Below are 21022 nucleotides of genomic sequence, written 5' to 3'. Positions count from 1 at the left end.
ATCAGTGGTTGCCTGGGAAGGGTAGGTGTAGGGAGGGGCAGGAGAGAGGGATCACAGAGGGACTTAAGGAAACTTTTGGAGGTGATGGGTATGCTTGTTATCTTGACCTTGGTGGTAGTTTCACAGGTGTATATATATGTTTAAACTTATGAAAATTGTACATTCTAAATACGTAGTTTATTGTATGTCAGTTTTTTAATGTCAAAAAAAAAAAAAAAGGAAGAGGAAGAAAAGCATATATCTCAAAGTGCCAGAAATAGAGAAACCAAAGCCTGAATGAGATAATAAAGCGTTCTTCTCATGTAAGGTAGAACTGCTATGACTAAAACCCTTACATAAACTGTAAGGAACTGTACTGTATAATGGCCGCTATTCTCATAAGACTACTTTAAATTAGTTTTTAAATTTAATTACTCATTCACACTAGCCATATTTCAAGTGTTTAATAGCCATATGTGGCTAGTGGCTATCTTATTGGTCAAGGCAGATTATAGAACATTTCCATCATCACACAGAGTTCAGTTTGACAGCACCGGTCAAGAAAAACTACTCATTACTTGGGGAGGTGTTAGGAACTTGTAAAATGTCTGGGATCTTAGGTGAAAGGGAAAAGTTTTGGTTGGTAATCAAGGCCCAGATCTTTAAAACTTGTTGCTGGTGTGGGATCTTAGTTCTTACTGTTCTTATGGTCTGGGACTTGGAAGCTAAGAACATAACACATAAACTGGTCCAGAATCTTTGAAGTCCCTGGGCTCTCAGCAGAAAAAAAAGTGAAAGTCTGTAGGGAGACTTTTAAACCTGTATTTCTATATAAAGAATAATACCTACTGTAGACAAAATCAAAAGTAAGATTTACAAGCCATAGAAGAAAATAACCATCATTAAGACTGGTTAGCTATTGGGACTTCCCTAATGGTACAGTGGTTAAGACTCCACACTCCCGATGCAGGGGGCCCAGGTTCAGTCCCTGGTCAGAGAACTAAGATCCCACCTGCCACTGGGCAACTAAGCCCGTGCGCCACAACTAGAGAAGCCCGTGCGCCGCAACGAAGACCCAGCGCAGCCAAAATAAATGAATAAATAAATCAGAATTTAAAAAATTAAAACAACAACAAAAAAGACTAGTTAACTGTTCAAACAAACAGGTGAAGTAGCATTCCAGCAACTTCAGATAGTAAAACAACCTGAAAGATACTAAATAACTTATATATATATATATTTTTTTGATACATCTTTATTGGAGTCTAATGGCTTCACAATACTGTGTTAGTTTCTGTTGTACAACAAAGTGAATCAGCCATATGCATACATATGTCCCCATATTCCCTCCCTCTTGAGCCTCCCTCCCATCCTCCCTATCCCACACCTCTAGGTCATCATAAAGCACCGAGCTGATCTCCCTGTGCTATGCGGCTGCTTCCCACTAGCTAACTATTTTACATTCAGTAGTATATATATGTCGATGCTACTCTCACTTCGCCCCAGCTTCCCCCTCCCACCCCGTGTCCTCAAGTCCATTCTCTATGTCTGCATCTTTATTCTTGCCCTGCAACTAGGTTCATCAGTACCTTTTTTTTTTTTTTTTTAGATTCCATATATATGCGTTAGCATATGGTATTTGTTTTTCTCTTTCTGACTTACTTCACTCTGTATCAGACTCTAGGTCCATCCACCTCACTACAAATAACTCAGTTTCATTTCTTTTTATGGCTGAGTAATATTCCGTTGTATATATGTGCCACATCTTCTTTATCCATTCATCTGTTGATGGATACTTAGGTTGCTTCCATGTCCTGGCTATTGTAAATAGAGCTGCAATGAACATTGTGGTACATGACTCTTTTTGAATTAACGTGTATTTTTTAAATGGTTAAGAAAAGTAATTGATACTACAGTGAAAGAATGGAAGGGAGAGAGTTGTGAAGACTCCCTGTACCAGGATGGTAAAAATAGACCAAACAAATACCAGCAAACCTGGTAGAAGAGCCACCGAAGAGAAGGTGTCTTGGTTTTTGGTAGATCGGTAATGTGGCTGAACCTAGAGGAGGAAGACTATAAGGCTTATGATGCTTCTGCTCCTGGGTGCCTGCCTTTATTGTTTTGTAAGCTGTAGCTGAGACAGTTGACTCGTCCAGTACAGGTGGTCTGCTGGCTGGGTTTGGTAACTCTCAGCACATTCTCCTTTGCAGACATTATGATCTCAACCAGCTGCTGGAGCCTCGAAGCGTCACAGCAGATCCTTTGGACTACCGCCTAAGCTGGCACTTGTGGGAGGTGCTGCGGGCTCTTAACTACACCCATCTCTCAGAGCAGTGTGAGGGTGTGCTGCAGGCCAGTTATGCTGGCCAGCTGGAAAGTGAGGGGCTCTGGGAGTGGGCCATCTTTGTCCTCCTGCACATTGACAACTCAAGGTGAGTGAGAAGCCATCAAACACACTGGTTACATCCAACGCTACAGGGCAATGCCAAAGGAATCAGTCTCTTAGGGTTCAGTTCAGCAAGTAAGTGTTTAGAATGTATTTTTGGGTCCAGCCTTGTGATAAACCTTAAGACAGTTCAACCTGCAGCCCAGACTGTCTCTGTATTCATGTGGACACGTTAGAAAGAAGATTGCCTTTGATTAAGTGCCAAATTGTGCTATTTATCATAAGGCCTCCCAGTAGTCTGAGAAGGGAGAAGAGATCTCTGTGAACTGCAGAATCTGAGTCTCTCTAGAGATAAGATTCAAAGTACGTGTAAAATTGGTATAGCAATTAATTAAGTGGGAAGGAAAGATATGCCTGGGTGGGGAAACCCCATTAACTAGGCACAAATTCCTTGAATGTGGCATATTTAGAATTATGCAGAAATAGTGCTGTCTGAGTTGGATCTGTGGAGTAATGGTTGGCAGGGACCCTGCTTTTTCTTTACTGGCCCTTCCCTTGCCATCCACCCACCCCTATCCCTCAAGTTTGATAGTGTTGTATTTACCTATTTACCAATACAATCTTGCTTAGATGTGTAATGTTTTGGTTCTTTGTCCTGAACAAGAACCAGAGAAACACCTCTGCTCCGTGCTTTGAATGAGGTGAAGTTGGAGGTTTTTTGTTAATGGTAGCAGCATGGCATAACATAACAAAAACATTTATATAATACTTTGTTATATAATGCTTTTATATATCTTTATACGCTGTTGCAAGTACTTTAAATATATTAACTCGTTGAATGCTCATAATGAACCTATGAGACACTCTTACTGTCTGTTTTATAGATGAGCAACCCAAGGGATAGAGAGATGAGGTAACTTTTGTTCAAGGTCACATAGCTACTAAATGGCAGAGTGAGCCTTTCAACTCAAGACACCCAGAGTCTGTGCTCTTAATCATTGTACTATACTATCTGTCATGTCGTAGGGCATGGAAAGAAGTTGTTTTGTAGTCAGAGCTTTCTAAATTCTGGCTCCACCATGTACTCACTTTGACCTAAGGTAGAGCTTACTTCACTTTTGACTTTGAGTAAAGACACTCTCTAGACCTCAGTTTTTAAAATATTAATCTCTATTCAAAGGTGACTGTGGAATTAAAAGTGTAAAGCATCCAGCACAACCTTACTTTTAAGGAATTTCTCTTTCCTCTTGCTCCTTACCAGGAAACAAAATGATCCCAGAATTTTCCTCTGAGTTTATTTAAACACACTCATGGAGAATTTCACATGGTAAAAGGCTGGCTGATGGGATGATTGATGATTGGCTGTGGGAAAGCAGATCCTATTTCCTAAAAGGGAGGAAAAAAGGAGGCAGTTGTCATGAGATTGGGAGTCCTTTGAAAAACCTAGGAGTTGAGAAAAGAATCTAAGATGAGGAGAATAGCTTTGATCTGAAATTAAAATGACTGATCCTTTGGCCCAGACAAAGAAGGACTCTATTTAAGTGGGCTTGAGAGCAGAAAGAATGAGTTTAGCCTAAGTTTAGCAGTAAAGAGAAAATGAATTAGGAAGGCTGATGACTTCTAAGGGAAAAAACGACCTGGAAGAGACCTTACGTTTAAAAACTACTTTGTTTTCTTGCATTGACCACGTGAGAGAGAGGGCAGGGAGGAGGTTAGGAATAAACTGCAGAGTGCTCGGTGGATCTAGAATTCCCTTATCCCAGTCCTTCATCTCCTGTTAGAGAAAGGAAACAAAGAAATGAGCCTACTGGGATGAACACACCCACGCTACTATATATAAGATAGATAACCAACAAGGACCTGCTGTAGAGCACAGGGAACTCTACTTAATATTCTGTGATAACCTATATGAGAAAAAAATGTAAAGAAGAATGAATATATGTACATGTATAACTGAATCACTTTGCTGTACACCTGAAACTAACACAACATTGTAAATCAACTATACTCCAATAAAATTTTTTTTTTTTTTTTTTTTAATTAATAGCTACTTTATTTATTTATTTATTTTTGGCTGTGTTGGGTCTTCGTTCCATGCGAGGGCTTTCTCTAGTTGCGGCAAGCGGGGGCCACTCTTCATCGTGGTGCGGGGGCCACTCTTCATCGCGGTGCGCGGGCCTCTCACTATCGCGGCCCCTCCCGTTGCGGGGCACAGGCTCCAGACGCGCAGGCTCAGCAGTTGTGGCTCACGGGCCCAGCTGCTCCGCGGCATGTGGGATCCTCCCAGACCAGGGCTCGAACCCGCGTCCCCCGCACTAGCAGGCAGACTCCCAACCACTGCGCCACCAGGGAAGCCCTCCAATAAAATTTTTAAAAAGAAAAGAAATGAGCCGGGTCAGGAGAAAACCTTTTCAGGGTAGTGGGCAACCTTCCCGAGTATTCGTTTTCAGACTTTTTTGACCATGAAAATATAATGTGCTTCTATTCTGTTTCATTTTTAAAAATTAATGCTGGTGTGATAGCTTTTTAAGTGAAGTTTGAGGTGATCCACTAAGGGTCAGGACCTGCAGTTTAAGAGACTGCCTCACGGGCCACTGTGAGCTGTCTGAGGCAGCCTTCTCCATCAATGAGAATGCGATTTATCCCAACTGACCTTTCCTCCTATAGCATGCGTGAGAAGGCTGTTCGAGAGCTGCTTACGCGGCACTGCCAACTGTTGGAGACCCCTGAATCTTGGGCTAAGGAGATTTTCCTGACCGAGAAGCTTTGTGTGCCTGCTGAGTGGATTCATGAGGCCAAAGCAGTGCGAGCACACATGGAATCCGACAGGCACTTGGAGGCCCTCTATTTATTTAAAGCGGGGCACTGGAACCGCTGCCACAAACTCGTCATCCGACACTTAGCTTCTGGTGAGTGCTTCAGACTAGGGCCTGTGTCTCCTGGAATTACCCCCAATTCTTCCAGTCTCTGAGCCCATGATGAGTCAGGTCAGAAATGATGATCAGAACAGGATATGGCAGACTTGAATCAGATCACACTTTGTAAAAGCTCTCTGTGCGGAAGATGCTTGGTAAGGGTGAGGGGCGGGGTCAACAGCAATATTGTTACATTCCCATTTGCCAGGAATAGTCTTGATATTCACTAATTATGTTAAGCTCTTTGTTTATTTAGGGAGTTTTATTCAGCAACACCAGAAATATCTGTTTGGGAAACTGAAGCCAGAAATTCTTCACAGTTTTCTTAAGAGAATTTCAAAATATCTACTGTAATTCTCAAGTCTGACCCAACATAATTTTCCCTTTCTTCCTGCCTTAGATCTTTCTGCCATGTCCTTCCTCTGTGCACTTTTGGTCAATATTTTGTTTCTTCAGATGCCATTATTAATGAGAACTATGACTACCTGAAGGGGTTCTTGGAAGACCTGGCACCCCCAGAGCGCAGCAGCCTAATCCAGGACTGGGAAACATCTGGGCTTGTTTACCTGGACTACATTCGGGTCATCGAAATGCTCCATCATATACAGCAGGTACCTGAGTTCCTTAAACCATGGCCTAGTTTCCCCTTTCCCTGGCCCACAGAGCCATAGTGACCTCCAAAGGCTTGAGCAACGACTTGAAAAACTCATTGGCAGAGATAGCACTGTCAGTGCAGGAGGGATATTTTGATGAAGCTAATTTGATGTAGCTACTATGACAGCTCTATCAAAACTTTAAAACGTTTTTTGGTGCTTATTGCCAAGTAGTGTATACAATGGACATTCCTAAGGCTTGTCCATAGTCAGTCTCCTCCCCTTGTTCTCCCCTTTTCCCCTAGTTTTAAATGAGAAGCTTAGGGTTGAGAGATAAAGTAAGGTCAGAGATTTGGTGAGGATGTTTCACATAACATTTGGCATGAAAGTAATTGATTTCTGTTGATAACAAAGCCACAGTTCCTGTTAATATCTGCATAATTAAATGCTGATTCTTAGTTGGAGTCAGGAGACTTAAATTAAGTGCTGGTTTGGGCTCCACCTCTCACTGTGTGCTCTTAAGAAGTCAATACCATGTTTGTGAACCCAGATTTATGTAGATTTTTGGTGCTGTGTTAAAGCTTGCTAGTTACATGTTCACGAATGGTGATTTCAAGACTTGCCCAGTCCTAGGCCCTGTACACTATATTGCTTTCCTGTTGTGTATAATTGCTAAGGTCTTGTCTTATCCTCAGCGACTAGGCTGGATGGTGGTGACATGGCACTGCCGGCCAGCTTCTTGGGTTTTCCCCTCCCTCACCTCACTCTTGTTTCAGAGTGTTGCATAGTCAGTCTATGGGTAGGATTGGAGTGATGGGAGCTCCTCTTGGCCTAATTGGTTTCTCTGCTTCTTTGTAGGTGGATTGCTCAGGTTATGAGCTAGAGCAGTTACATACCAAAGTGACCTCACTGTGCAACCGGATAGAGCAGATCCAGTGTTACAATGCCAAGGATCGCCTGGCTCAGTCAGGTCAGCCTCTCGCCTCCTCCCCCTTCCTGCCTGCTCATTGCCTGTCTTTATGATTATTATACCCACACCTCACCCCCAGTCCTTTGGTGCTTACTGTGCTCTTTTTCTCCAGACATGGCCAAACGTGTAGCCAACCTGCTGCGGGTGGTACTGAGCCTTCAGCACGCCCCTGATGCAACCTCCGACTCAACGCCAGACCCTCAGCGAGTCCCTTTGCGCCTGTTGGCCCCCCACATTGGCCGGCTCCCCATGCCTGAGGACTATGCCTTGGAGGAACTGCGCAGTCTCACACAGTCCTACCTGCGGGAACTGACTGTTGGGAGCCAGTGAGCCCCAGGCTCCCCGCACCACACTCACATGCCGATTCACACTCACTACACAGAGGTCCCCTACATTGAGTTGATTGGCACCATTTGCCATTCTTTGGGTTGGCCATGGAATCCACCCTCCCTTCCTGCTGCCCAAGCAGCAACCTCCAGTTGTTCACGGCTATCTTAATACTAAACACAGCATAAGGGCTTTTGGAACCCCCAAAAAAGGATCCAAGTCTCTTTTTTACCATCCTCAAGACTATTCTTTTTTTTTTTTTCCTTTCTTTTTTTAAATGGTCAGTAAAGCATCGGTAAAGCACCTTTGGCAGAATTCCCCCAGCCCCTAAGAACCAGGGAATGCTTTTCCTCCCTCAGCCATTCTGGATCTTGTGACTCTCGATGCCAAACTGCTACCCTACTCCTACTCCTGCCCTTTTATACTAGGACTCTTTAGAAGGAATGGGACAGGTGATGGGACAAATGCGTTGACCTAGGACTGTCCTCCCTTAACAAGTGAACTCTCCACAGAAGGAAAGAGAATCTGTCTCTGAAGTAGGTTGTTGATTAACACTGACTTTTGGAGTCAGAAGAGGGTTGGACTGAATTAGGAAGCAGAACAGGGTCTTTCTGACCCATATAGGGTAGAAGTGAGTGCCTGCCATGGAGGGATGGGGCTTCAAGGCTTGATTGTTCTTCCTGCCTTGAATGTTCTGTGAACACCAAACCTTCCCTGTGCAGGAGCTCTTGGTCACAGATCACACATCTCTGGGAAACTCCCAGAACTCAGTTTGGTGCCTGGTTTTCAGTCATCTTGCTAGGCCTCCTGTCTGGATTTGCCTGAAGAGTTTGGATGAAACATGGCAGGTTGGGTAGCCCTCCCTGTCCCTCCCACTTTAGCCCAGAGCATTTCCCACCCTCCATTTTCAGTCCCAGAAGGTGAAACCATCACTGAGGCAGGCAAGGATCTGGGCTTCAGGGGGAGGCAGGGGGCTTTTGCTACACTGCTGCCCACAGCTGTGGGGAGTCCCAGGTAATGGTCTGAGACTGCTGGTGTGAGGGCTGCCACAGACAACATGGCCACGCCTCCCTGGGTCTTTATGCATGAAGATTATGGAAAGGGTTTTATTAAAAAGTATATATATATATATATATATATAAAAATAAATGACCTAGATTATTTTCCTCTTTTTCTGAAGCTACTTTCTTAAAAAAAATAAATAAAATGAAATGTTTATAGCATTCCTGGTATTGGCTTTCCTTTTGTGGTTTTGAGCCTTCTTGTCCCAAGGAGCTTTATGGTGGCCTTGTTTAATTTGCAGTCTAAAGAGAGACTGGCTGTGGGTTAATGAGAGAATAGTTGCAGACTAGATCAAAGGCTAGGTTTATAAGGGTCAATTTTGGGGTGAGGGGGTTGAGATTATTGATGGATCCTGACTGCTGTACATTTATTTTTATGTGCTTAGATTCCTAGTGGGGAATGGGGCAGGGTCTCAAATTGCCCAGTGGTATATACTTAGTATTCAAAGCCTCTCTGCTCTGGGGTTTTTGTTTTTAAACCTTGGCACTTCACCTTTCAGTTTCCGTTGTGTAAAAGAGATAATGATCCCTGATGTTGCTGCTTCACAGAGCTGTGCTTGAGAGGGATCAAATGAGGCTGATGAGTACGTTGGTTGGTTGGTTGGTTGGTTGTGTTAAATTGAAGATATGAGCAATTTCCAGTGAGGATTAGGCCAAAGATTTCTGGGACATCGATGAGATGAGCAAGCAGAGTGGGTCTTCCCAGTGGCTGGGGCTTCCCTTTAATTTGGGCCCCTGAGGATAAGGGTTACTCAGCTGGGAATCTCCCACCATTTCTGACTGTGAACCTGAGCAAGTGAGTCACGGAGCATTTGCTGGACTTAGAGCAAAGAATTTGTTCTGCGTTCCTCACCAGAGGTGTTTTGTGAAAAGTGAGTGCTTTAGAAGTGGTTTGCCTTTAGAAATGTTAAGCACTGTGAATATGGGCAGTATTTCCTCTTAGGACAGGTATTTTCTTTAAAAAAAAAAAAAAAAACCTCTAAGTCAAATATTTATCACAGCAGCTATTTGCGTCACAGAGAATAGACTTCCAGTTAAAGTGAACAATAAAGATGATAAGCGGTCTCTTCTGTATTTCAGAATCCCATTGAAACATTTTAAAAAATTTAAGTTTCTCAAAAATATAAAAATAAGAACCAGTTGTCTCAAAACTCAACAGAGCTGTGGAATCCACAACCTCATACAATGTTCAAAGTAAGTATTTCCTCAGCAGAATGCTGGAATAATGCCAAAATCAAAGTTAATAGAGGTCTGGAGATTAAATGTTGGATTAGCAGAGCCAAGACCTGCAGGCGTAGCTGCTCTTTTTTTAGATGTTTGACTCGTTTTGTTACTTTGTATTTCCAGGAAATTATTTCAGATTGTTTTTATTTGTTGTCTTTCAAAGAACCAGCTCTCAGACTTAACAGTTTTATTGGAGTTGTGTATTGTAATATATTCATTTCTGCTTTAAACATTCATTTCTTATGCTTTCCTAAGGGTTTTTAAAAATCTTTTATTGTAGAAATCTTCACCCATGCAAAAATAAAATGTCTCAGTTTTTCAATCTTATTTAATCTTTACCCCCATTCTTATTCCTACCCACGCACCCACCATGGTATTTTTCTTTTTTTTTTTTTAATTTATTTTTGACTGCATTGGGTCTTCGTTGCTGTGCGTGGGCTTTCTCTAGTTGCAGCGAGCGGGGGCTACTCTTCATTGCGGTGTGTGGGCTTCTCATTGCGGTGGCTTTTCTTGCTGCGGAGCGCGGGCTCTAGGCACGTGGGCTGCAATAGTTGTGGCGCACAGGCTTAGTTGCTCCATGGCATGTGGGATCTTCCTGGACCAGGGCTCGCACCCGTGTCCCCTGCATTGGCAGGCGGATTCTTAACCACTGTGCCACCAGGGAAGTCCCTCACCATGGTATTTCTAAGGGAGATCATCATTTCATCAATACCTAAGCATTTCTAAGATAAATTTTTATAAATATAATCACAATACCATTGTCGTACCTAACAAAATTAACAATAATTCCAAAATATTCACTAATACTCTCTGCATTTTCGAATTCCCCAGTTGTCTCAAAAGTAAAATCTTACTACGGTTGATTTGTTTAAATTAAATCAGGATCTAAACAGGGTCCACACTTTGCGTTTGGCTGATAAATCTCTTAAATCTCTTTTAATCTATTAACAGTTCTCCTCTCTCCTTTTTAAAATGCCCTTTATTTGATGAAGTACCTGGGACATTTGTCCTTTAGCATAGAGGGCCAGGGGCTTCTAGATTTGGCTGATTGTGCCTCTACCTCCCTTACTTGCTATATACTGGTTAGATCTAGACTTGATTAGATTCAGGGTCCTTCTCATAGGTGGTGCTGTGTTTCATCACTACGGAAGACACTGTCTCACTGTTCCACTGTTAGTGATGTTAAGATTGTTGATTCAGGTGTTGTCAGCCTGATTCACCCTTTTTAAAGCTTCCATCAACCTTCTACCTAATAATAATCATGACCAAGATTCACTGTTTCATCATCGCACATTCCTTATCTTTTTATATGTGATGATTCAGTATTTTCAAAATAGAGACTTAAATCAGTTGTTGTTCAGGTACTTTTTTCTTTTTCTTTTTTTTTCCAAAATGGCTTTTTAAAAATAACCCACCAACTTTTAGAATTATTTTTTTCAAATTAACATTTTTACCCTAAAACACACTAAATACGTTATAAGAAATATTTCAACATTTTTTCAGGTAAACATACCAATTTTTCTGTAACTCTTCAGTCTATTCTATGTATGTGCTATTTCCATGTGTTTTGAAGCACTCTTGAATTTAGCCTTTATTTTGGCCTAAAGGTATTCTGCAAAATGTTGCTTTTAAATGTAATTTGAGGGTAAGACAACCTTGTGCCCCCAAAAGATTGAATAACTGCTGAAGAAAATGGTACAGAAAGAAAAATGCATCTTTTACCCCGACACCCATCCCTACAACATCTGCCACTCACTTTTTTTTTTTTTTTAATAAATTTATTTATTTTATTTTTGGCTGTGTTGGGTCTTTGTTGCTGCACGTGGGCTTTCTCTAGTTGCGGGGGGGTACTCTTGGTTGTGGTGCGCAGGCTTCTCATTGCGGTGGCTTCTCGTTGCAGAGCATGGGCTCTAGGCGCGCGGGCTTCAGTAGTTGTGGCTCGCGGGCTCTAGAGCACAGGCTCAGTAGTTGTGGCGCACGGGCTTAGTTGTCTGTGGCATGTGGGATCTTCCTGCACCAGGGCTCGAACCCGTGTCCCCTGCATTGGCAGGTGGATTCCCAACCACAGCACCACCAGGGAAGCCCTGCCACTCACTCTTAAGTCTTGTCTTCCTCCTTTGTTTTTGTTTTGTTTTTTTTTGGTTTTGGTTTGGTTTTTTGGCCGTGCTGCGTGGCTTGTGGGATCTTTAGTTGCAGCATGAGAACTCTTAGTTGCAGCCTGTGGCATCTAGTTCACTGACCAGGGATCAAACCTGGGCCGCCTGCATTGGGAGCGCAGAGACTTAGCCACTGGACCAGCAGGGAAAAGTCCCTACCTACTCATTCTTGATAGTCCTCTTGTTCTTTCATTTTTCAGTCCTCATTTATTTCTTAAATCATATTACATATACTTCTATGTTGTTTTTAAAAGAGGCAGTATAATTGTAGTATAGTGTAGTGTAGGGATGGACTCTTTACCCCAATTATGTTCAAATCCTGGGTCCACTGGAATATGCTATGGAATCTTGGCTAAGTTATTTCCTGTGCCTCAGGTACCTCATTTGTAAAATGGAATACATAATAGTATTTACTTCATAGGGTATTATGAGAATTATGGATTAATATATGTTAAAGTGCTTAGAGCACTGCCCAAAATATATTAACTACTCAAATTATCATTATTATGTCCAATATCTGTGATCTCTTGCTTGTTTCTATGAGTGTTTTTGTTTCGGCTAACTCATTCATGATGGATTATGATTTTTTTTAATATTTGTTAATTTATTTGGTTGTGCAGGGTCTTAGCTGAGGCGCGAGGGATCCTTAGTTGCAGCATGTGGGATCCAGTTCCCCGACCAGGGATCAAACCCAGGCCCCCCGCACTGGGATCTCAGAGTCCTAACCACTGGACCATCAGGGAAGTCCCAATATTTTTGATAACAGCTTTATTGAGATAGAATTCACATACCATACAATTACCCATTTAATGCGTACAATTAGTTTAGCTATATTCACAGAGTTGTGCAGCCATCACCACACAATCAATTTTAGAACATTTTCATCCTCCCAAAAAGAAACCCCATAGCTTTCAGCCATCATTCCCCAACTTTCCCAGACCTACACAACCACTAATCTACTTCCTATCTCTATAGATTTGCCTATTCTGGACATTTCATATAAATGGAATTACACAATATGTGACCTTTTGTAACTGGATTCTTTCCCTTAGCATAATACTTTCAAGGTTCATCCATGTTGTAGCATACATCGGTACTTCATGCCATCTTATGGCCATATAATACTTGATTGTATGGACATACCACACCACCTTCTATTTATATATTTCATCAGAATCTAACACCATATACAAAAATTAAGTCAAAATAGATCAAAGACTTAAATGTAAGACCTAAAATTATAAAACTCTTAGGGACTCCCCTGGTGGTCCAGTGGTTAAGACTCCACACTCCCAATTCAGGGGGCCTGGTTTCAATCCCTGGTCAGGGAACTAGACTCCACATGCCGCAACTACAGGAGCCCACATATTGCAACTAAAGGAGCCCACAAACCACAACTAAAAGATCCTGCATGCAGCAGCGAAGATCCCACATGCCGCAACTAAGACCCGGCACAGCCAAATAAATAAATAAATATTTAAACAAATAAATAAAATTATAAAACTCTTAGAAGAAAATAGAGGGTAAAATCTTAACAACATTGGATTTGGTAATGATTTCTTGGATATGACACCAAAGGCACAGCAACAAAAGAAAAAAATAGACAAAATGAACTACATGAAGAATTTTTAATTTGTTCATTCTAAAGACACTGAGTAAAAAGGCAACCTAGAGAATGGGAGAAACATTTGCAAATTATTTATCTGATAAGGGATTAATATCCAGAATATATAGAGGACTCCTAGAACTCAACAACATAAAGAGAAAAAAAAACAATTTAAAAATGAACAAAGGACTTGAACGGACATTTCTCCAACGAGGATATACAAGTGGCCAATAAGCACATAAAAAGATGCTCAACATCACTAATCATTAGGGAGCTACAAATCAAAACTATGAACCAGATACCACCTCATATCCATTAGGATGGCCATTATCAAAATAACAAAGTAACAAATGTTGGTGAGGATGTGGAGAGATTGGAAGCCTTGTGCATTGTTGGTGGGAATGTATTCAATAAAAAGGTATGTCCGCTGTGGAAAACAGTATGGCAATTCTTCAAAAAATTAAAAACAATTACCATATGATCCAGCAATTCCACTTCTGGGTATATATCCAAAAGAACTGAAAGCAGAATCTTGAAAGGATATTTGTACATCCATGTTCATAGCAGCATTATTCACAATAACTGAAATGTGAAAGCAACCCAAGTGCCCATCAAGAGATGAATGGATAAGCAAAATGTGGTATATACATACAATAGAATGTTATTCAGCCTTAAAAAGGAAGGAAATTCTGACATATACTACAACATGGATGAAACTTTAGGACATTATATGAAGTGAAATAAGCCAGGCACAAAAAGACAAATACTGGGATTTCCCTGGCAGTCCAGTGGTTAGGACTCTGCGCTTCCACTGCAATGGGCACGGGTTCAGTGATCCCTGGTCAGGGAACTAAGATCCCGCGGGCTGCGCGGCGCAGCCAAAAAAAAGACAAATACTGACATGACTTCATAGAGACAGAAAGAAGAATGGTATTTGCCAGGGGCTGGGGCTTATGAATCTAAGTGTGTGTTTCTGAAGATATCTTGACTAACTAACTCACTAGGACCATAGTGCAAATACTGTTGATTGCTGTGCATTTGTCAATGTACTAGGTAGTTGCCTTGCATTATCAGGTACTTTCATTGTCTCATTTAATTCTTACCACAACTATTTAGGTGAGGACTGTTAATCCCACTAACCTGTTTGATAAAACTGAAACCCAGAGAGTTTCAGTATCGTACCCAGGTCAGACAGCTCATAGGAGAGAGCTGAAAGTAACACTAAAGGCTGTGTTTTCAGGGAGATCAGCTCGGTGCTTTGTGACCACCTAGAGGGGTGGGATAGGGAGGGTGGGAGGGAGATGCAAGAGGGAGGAGATATGGGGATATATGTATATGTATAGCTGATTCACTTTGTTATAAAGCAGAAACTAACACACCATTGTAAAGCAATTATACTCCAATAAAGATGGTAAAAAATAAATAAATAAATAAAGGCTGTGTTTTCTCTGCAGCCCAATACCGCCCGTGATGTTTAAGCATAGGGAGAATACTGAGGCTCAGACTGGGATGGCTGTGGGATGGCGAGGATGCGGGCTGCATCTCCTGCTTTGTGGGGTCACCTGGAGCAGCCTGAGGCTTGGCACCCCTCTCACCAGGAGGGGAGCGCTTGCTTGGCACAAAGCACCCAGCCTAGACAGATGTGTTCAGTCCCTAACTGAGGGCACAGCTGACAGACGAAAGGGAGCCTCAAGAATTCAGTAATGATGACAGAGCTGGGAGGACAGTTACCATCCACTGGCCCTGTCCCCTCACACCTTTAAGCCCCAGTCTCTTGCAGATCCTGACCTGGCATCTCTGTACCCTCCAATCCCCCAAGCTGGGCCTGACCTGAGCGTGGGTGCTACCTTACAGAATTTGAATAATTCAGGTCCCAGTGACCTGAGGTGTCAGTTTCAGTTGCTCTGTTCCCATGGACACAGGTGTCCCAACTCTGTAATTAAGCTAATGAAAGGGAAAGGGGGCGGGGCCTGCTGTCCTGTGCCTCAGAAGGCTCAGGGCTGATGGAGTCCCTGTCCCTGTCCTACTGAGAATGCGCCAGGCTCCCCCAGAGTCAGGTGTGGGGAAGGCCTTGAGGAAGTCAACGGGGCTGAAATAGAGGCAGGAGAAAGGAAGAGAGAGTGGAAAGAGGAAGACCAGAGTCAGGGAGGCAGAGACCAAGAAAGAGTTACAGAGGGACGGATAGCAGGAAATCGAGACAGAGAGGCTGAGTGAGAGGTAAAGGGGGTGGGGGGCGAAGAACAGGGCAGAGACAGAGGCCAGAAGAGGCAAAGACCAGCAGAGAAGGAGAAACAGTAGATGCCAAGGCCCAAGTACTAAAATCCCAGGGCAGGTACACATAGCAGGGTCAGGTAACTGGAAGGGCTGCAGGACTCCCTGGAGGGTAGTTGGACTCAACAGAGATTCCAGTCTTCCTTCTGACGTGCAGGGATTGTCCACACCATCCTTGCCAGCAGGGCCTGACGCTGCCGTAGGTCATGCCAGGAGGCTCATACCCAGAGACCTGCCCTTCCTCTGGCTGCGGCAAGGCCATGGGGCCCGGGAGCCACCGCCTCAGCCTCAGCTTCTCTGTCTCCAGTCTGGGCCTCCTGCTCCTGCTCCCACTCCTGCCAGGTATGATGCTCAGTAGACCAGCCCTGGTCTCTCTGGGCGTTGCTGCTGTTCCCATCCTCCCCAAACCTCTCTCCACGTGCTCTCTCTTCATTTCTGTGCTGGGAGCAAGCGCTATCTGGGGAGTGTGGAGGAGGGGGAGCTGAAGAGGGCAAGAGGGGGCTTGCCTGACTGGGGCGGGAGCAGTTGACGGGGCAGCTCCCAGGGATAGGGCTGGAAAAGCCAGGGGGACCAGATCACGAAGGGTGAGCTTGGGCTTTATCTAGCAGGCCTGGGGAGCCGTTGAACAGGTTTAAGCAGCTACTGGTCTAGTCAGATTCATTTGTTTAAAAGCTTGATCTCTCAGAAGTGTGGCAGGTGGTTAGAGAGGTGAGCCTGAGGTGGGAGAGCAGGAAGGAGGCTGTTGCTGCCATGGTCCGTATGCAGGGAGGATGGGCCCAAGCTGGAGAGGTGATGAAGCATTCAAGAGCATTCAGCAGTATGACTGACAGGATGCGGGCACAGAGTGGTTTGCAGAGAGAAGGGCCAGAAGGGAGAGACAAATTACCAGATTTCCAGCTGAGGGCACTGGGGAGTGCTGTTTGCTGAGACGGGGAACACAGGACAAGGAACAGGTTTCAGAACACGGAGGGAGGAGGGACTTCCCTGGTGGTCTAGCAGTTAAGACTCCGCGCTCCCAATGCAGGGGGCCTGGGTTCGATCCCTGATCAGGGAACTAGATCCCACAGGCCGCAACTAAGAGCCCACATGCCACAACTAAGAGCCTGCATGCCGCAACTAAAGATTCCACACGCCACAAGTGAAAAGATCCCGCACGCTACAACGAAGATCCCGTGTGCTGCAACTAAGACTCAGCACAGCCAAATAAATAATAAATTAAAAAAAAAAAAAAACATGATGGAAGGAAACAAGTTCATATTTGGCCCTACACAGTTTAAAGTGCCTACAGGACATTTAGGACATTCAGGTCTGGAGCTCAGGAGAAAAATCTGGGCTGAAGAAAAAAGGAGACGAGGGCAAAGGACGGGATTCTGGGGAACAATACCTAAATCAAGGACTGAGAAAAAAAAAAAGGACTGAGGACAATGGGATGTGTCACAAAACCCGGGGAAGAGTGTGTTTTCAGGAAGGAGGGGCCCATAGTGTCAGAAGCTTTGAAGACATCAACTGAAGTGCAGCTAGAGAAGCAGAGACAGGCTGGAGAGACAGGAAGGGGCAGGGCAAGAGGGTTCCGGATGCCTGGTTGAGAGCTGGGACTCTTGCGGTCTGTTTGGGCCCCTCCAGCATTTGTTTTTTTGTTTGTTTTGTTTTGGCCACATCACGCGCCATGCAGGATCTTAGTTCTCCAACCAGGGATCGAACACATGCCCCCTGCAGTGGAAGCACGGAGTCTTAACCACTGGACTGCCAGGGAATTCCCAGCCCCTCCAGCATTTGTGGTGGGGCAAGCAGAATCCAGGTCCTTGGGAAGGGAATGGTGGGGAAGAAACCCATCAGCCTTGCTTCAGAAGATAGTACCTACTCACACTATGGCCTTCACCTCATCTATCCTTGGAGGCAGGCCAGGGAGGAACTAGAGCCACAGGTAGAGAGACAGAGAACAGGGACAGTTAGACAGCTGTGAGACAGTGGAGCAGCTGACAGGGCCTCAGTCTTGTGGAGGGTACAGGTTGTCAGCTGATGTCCCTGGACTAGGGTCTCGGATGGACACCCTTTCTTACTGGTCCCCCAGAGTGCTTCGGAGCCGAGGGCAGGCTGGCACACAAGCTGTTCCGAGACCTCTTTGCCAACTACACAAGTGCCCTGAGACCTGTGGCAGACACAGACCAGGCTCTGAACGTGACCCTGGAAGTGACGTTGTCCCAGATCATCGACATGGTGCGTTGGTTGTTGTACAGTCGTAGAGTGTGCTGGTGACAGTGTCAAGGAATGGGGGAATGGGAGACTGGGATTAATCTCCAATCAATACTTTCCTGTAAACATTAGCATTAGCAACAATAACAGCTACCAACTGTTGGATCCTAACTGTTGGGTGCTCACAGTGTGCCCAATACTTTGCACACTTGAATCCATGCCTAGCAGAGATTACCACCCATGTAACTTCTGAGGAAACTCAGGCCCAGAGAAGAGAAGGACCTGGCAAGGTCACATAGCAAGGCTGGGTGGGAACTGAACTGTGTGGGCAAGTCAGGTTTGCGGGTGCTGACCAGAGCTCTGTAGGTGAGTGTGCACACACAGGGCAGGGTATGCGCAGACGTCTGTCCACATCTATGCCCAATCTCTGCCCCCAACTAGGATGAGCGGAACCAGGTGCTGACCCTGTACCTGTGGATCCGACAGGAGTGGACAGATGCCTACCTACGATGGGACCCTGACGCCTATGGTGGCCTGGATACCATCCGCATCCCCAGCAGTCTCGTGTGGCGGCCGGACATCATACTCTATAACAAGTACTGCCTGCCTGGGCCCCTCCCCTCTCCTACCCCTCCCTAGAGTTGCCCTTGGCTCTGGGGATGCACTTGTCTCCCATCCTCCACATCGAACCCGGCTGCTATGGTGCCCTGGAAGCTTTCCCCCAGGACCCTTCTAAGCTGCCAGGAAGGTGTTGGCAATTGTGGCTGCATGGTGCAGTAGGGCTTCCTGACCACACACACACACACACACACAGCGGCTCATGGCAAGGGCCTGCTGGAGGGACCTCACAGCCCCTTGATGGCACCTCCACTTTAGGCTGTCCCAAGCCAACCCAGGCTGAATGTCTCCTAGGAATCCTCCGTGTGGTCCAGGGCCAATTCTGTATCTCTCGCAGAGAGGGTTCTGGGACACAAGTGCCTCTTTATGGCACTCTCCACCCTTTTCTCAGGGCACCCCAGGGCCTGCCTAGGGATTTCCTTCAGGGCTTAGCCCTCTGGAGTAGTCCTTTATGCCGCCTAAGCCAGTTCTGTGCTTCCCAGACAACACATAGCTCAGCATATTTTCCTCAGGGCCCCTCTAGGAGCTTTGCAGATGACACTCAAGGAAAGTCACCGTGGGCACCGCGCCAACTTTTGAGCTAGGTCTGTGTCTCGTTCTGGGCCCTTCAGGCGCTGGCCCCGCTAGGCCGCCAAAGGCACAGAGGGCCCTCTCTACCGCTCCCTTTGCCCTCTGTGCCGCCCGCAGCAAGCCCGAGGCGCACCGCCCTCAAGGGGCAGCCCTGACCTCCAAGACCACGGCGCCTCAGGGAGCCCCACCCCCTGCCCGCAGGGCGGACGCGCAGGCGCCAGCCTCAGCCAGCACCAACGTGGTCCTGCGGCACGACGGCGCCGTGCGTTGGGACGCGCCGGCCATCACGCGCAGCTCGTGCCGCGTGGATGTGTCGGCCTTCCCATTCGACGCGCAGCGCTGCGGCCTGACGTTCGGCTCGTGGACGCACAGCGGGCACCAGCTGGACGTACAGCCGCGCGGCGCCGCCGCCAGCCTGGCCGACTTTGTGGAGAACGTGGAGTGGCGCGTGCTGGGCATGCCGGCCCGGCGGCGCGTGCTCACCTACGGCTGCTGCTCCGAGCCCTACCCGGACGTGACCTTCACGCTGCTGCTGCGCCGCCGCGCCGCCGCCTACGTGTGCAACCTGCTGCTGCCCTGCGTGCTCATCTCGCTGCTGGCGCCTCTGGCCTTCCACCTGCCCGCCGACTCGGGCGAGAAGGTGTCGCTCGGCGTCACCGTGCTGCTGGCGCTCACCGTCTTCCAGCTGCTCCTGGCCGAGAGCATGCCGCCGGCCGAGAGCGTGCCGCTCATCGGTGAGCTCTGAGGGCCCGGGGTGGCGGGGGAGGGGGCCGGGAGAGGACGCCCGCAACCCGGGGCTGAAGTGCGCGGGTGTCCGCAGGTGCAGGAGTGGGAGCCCGACTGGCCTGGGTCAGCGGAGGGGCCCCGCTGAGGGTCTTGGGGTGCGGCCTCGTTCTGAGATTGAGGGGGAAGAGGTCGGCCCCTTCCAGGGAGAAGGAGCAGAGGAAGGAGTCAGTCTTTCCTCAGGGACTTGATGGAGGAAGGTCGACATCCCCAGTGTTATAATCACAGGCAAAACATACTAAGTACTCACTGCGTGTCAGGCAGTCTCCTAAACACTTGACGTTTATTAACTCAAGGAAGCAGCACCACACACCTGTGAGGAAGGTTCTATTATAACTTGCTTCAGATCATGCTGGTTCTATTTAAGAGCGTGACTTTCACGGGATTGTGGGTGAGTCCAGCCTCCAGCAGTGAGGGGAACAATTAGGGAGCAGGTAGCTTCTGAGAACCTGACGGGAGAATGCGGGAGAGGGAGCCCTTGGCCCTTACCTCCTTCCCGCTTCCATCCGTTGGGCTTGGAGGGTCCTGCGAGCCTTATGGGGGGATGAGCTCATTCCTCCTTGTGCTCAGGCAGTCGGGGAGCTCAGGCCCCCTGAGTTCTTGTTTGGGGCCTCAGTTCCCTTTCCCTCTCCTGCAGGAAAGTACTACATGGCCACCATGACCATGGTCACCTTCTCCACAGCGCTCACCATCCTTATCATGAACCTGCATTATTGTGGTCCCAGTGCCCGCCCAGTGCCAGCCTGGGCTCGGGCCCTCCTGCTGGGACGCCTGGCGCGGGGCCTGTGTGTGCGGCAACGAGGGGAGTCCTGTGGGCAGTCTAGATCTCCTGAGTCATCCCCCAGCCCCCAGCCTCCTGACAGAGAAGCTGGCCCACCAGCAGGCCCTTGCCATGAGCCTCGGTGTCTGTGCCATCAGGAAGCCCTGCTGCACCATGTAGCCACCATCACCAATACCTTCCACAGACACAGGGCTGCCCAGCGCTGCCATGAGGACTGGAAGTGCCTGGCCCGTGTCATGGACCGTTTCTTCCTGGGCATTTTCTTCTCCATGGCCCTGGTGATGAGCCTTCTCGTGCTGGTGCAGGCCCTGTGAGTCCCAGGGGTCTGCTGCAGCCACAGCACCTCCAGCTGGGGATGGAATGGCCAGGCCAGGTGGTGGTTGGCCCTCAGGCCACTCAGTCTCTCTCCACTGGGCCTCAGAGCCTGGGACATCCTCTCTTCAGCGCTACTGACTTCACACACCAGAGGGAGTACTTGTTGTCTCTGTACCCTAATCTCTAAGGGAAATCCAGAGCTTGCCGCTCCCCTGATTCCTGCAGAGGAGGAGCTCTAAGAAGGGTCAAGGTCAAAGGGCAGTCCTGGAGGGAC

The 21022-nt window shown here is 46.6% G+C and overlaps 2 protein-coding genes across 7 annotated transcripts in view; both read left to right on the top strand.

The window, feature by feature from the left end:
• Nucleotides 1–8370, top strand: part of NUP98 (nucleoporin 98 and 96 precursor) — a 97314-nt gene extending 88944 nt beyond the window's left edge. For 4 of the 6 annotated variants that reach the window (XM_061201335.1, XM_061201334.1, XM_061201333.1 and 1 more), the window contains 5 exons: nucleotides 2190–2411; nucleotides 5033–5274; nucleotides 5737–5891; nucleotides 6732–6843; nucleotides 6956–8370. In XM_061201335.1, coding sequence (XP_061057318.1) covers nucleotides 2190–2411; nucleotides 5033–5274; nucleotides 5737–5891; nucleotides 6732–6843; nucleotides 6956–7173 — 949 coding nt within the window. In that variant the 3' untranslated portion in view covers nucleotides 7174–8370. The remainder of the gene's footprint in view (nucleotides 1–2189; nucleotides 2412–5032; nucleotides 5275–5736; nucleotides 5892–6731; nucleotides 6844–6955) is intronic. The other 2 variants (XM_061201337.1, XM_061201336.1) reach the window with 1 other exon arrangement.
• A 7324-nt stretch (nucleotides 8371–15694) lies between these two features.
• On the top strand, nucleotides 15695–20747 carry CHRNA10 (cholinergic receptor nicotinic alpha 10 subunit). The gene is made up of 5 exons (XM_061203718.1): nucleotides 15695–15830; nucleotides 17560–17705; nucleotides 18123–18277; nucleotides 19071–19603; nucleotides 20290–20747. Exons 1-5 carry the CDS (start codon nucleotides 15695–15697, stop codon nucleotides 20745–20747), a joined length of 1428 nt encoding a protein of 475 aa, XP_061059701.1.
• The last annotated feature ends 275 nt before the right edge of the window (nucleotides 20748–21022 follow it).

Source organism: Eubalaena glacialis, chromosome 10 (assembly GCF_028564815.1).
Source record: "Eubalaena glacialis isolate mEubGla1 chromosome 10, mEubGla1.1.hap2.+ XY, whole genome shotgun sequence".
Taxonomy (NCBI): domain Eukaryota; kingdom Metazoa; phylum Chordata; class Mammalia; order Artiodactyla; family Balaenidae; genus Eubalaena; species Eubalaena glacialis.
Note: the sequence above shows the minus strand (reverse complement) of the source record. Positions and strands in the feature narration are given on the sequence as shown.

What these genes read in the sequence shown, in the direction of transcription:
- CHRNA10 (XM_061203718.1), top strand. Translation starts at nt 15,695, where the DNA reads ATGCCAGGAGGCTCATACCCAGAGACCTGCCCTTCCTCTGGCTGCGGC. An exon ending in TGTCCCAGATCATCGACATG is followed by an intron (nt 17,706 to 18,122) that starts GTGCGTTGGTTG and finishes GCCCCCAACTAG; the next exon opens with GATGAGCGGAACCAGGTGCT. An exon ending in GACATCATACTCTATAACAA is followed by an intron (nt 18,278 to 19,070) that starts GTACTGCCTGCC and finishes CCCTGCCCGCAG; the next exon opens with GGCGGACGCGCAGGCGCCAG.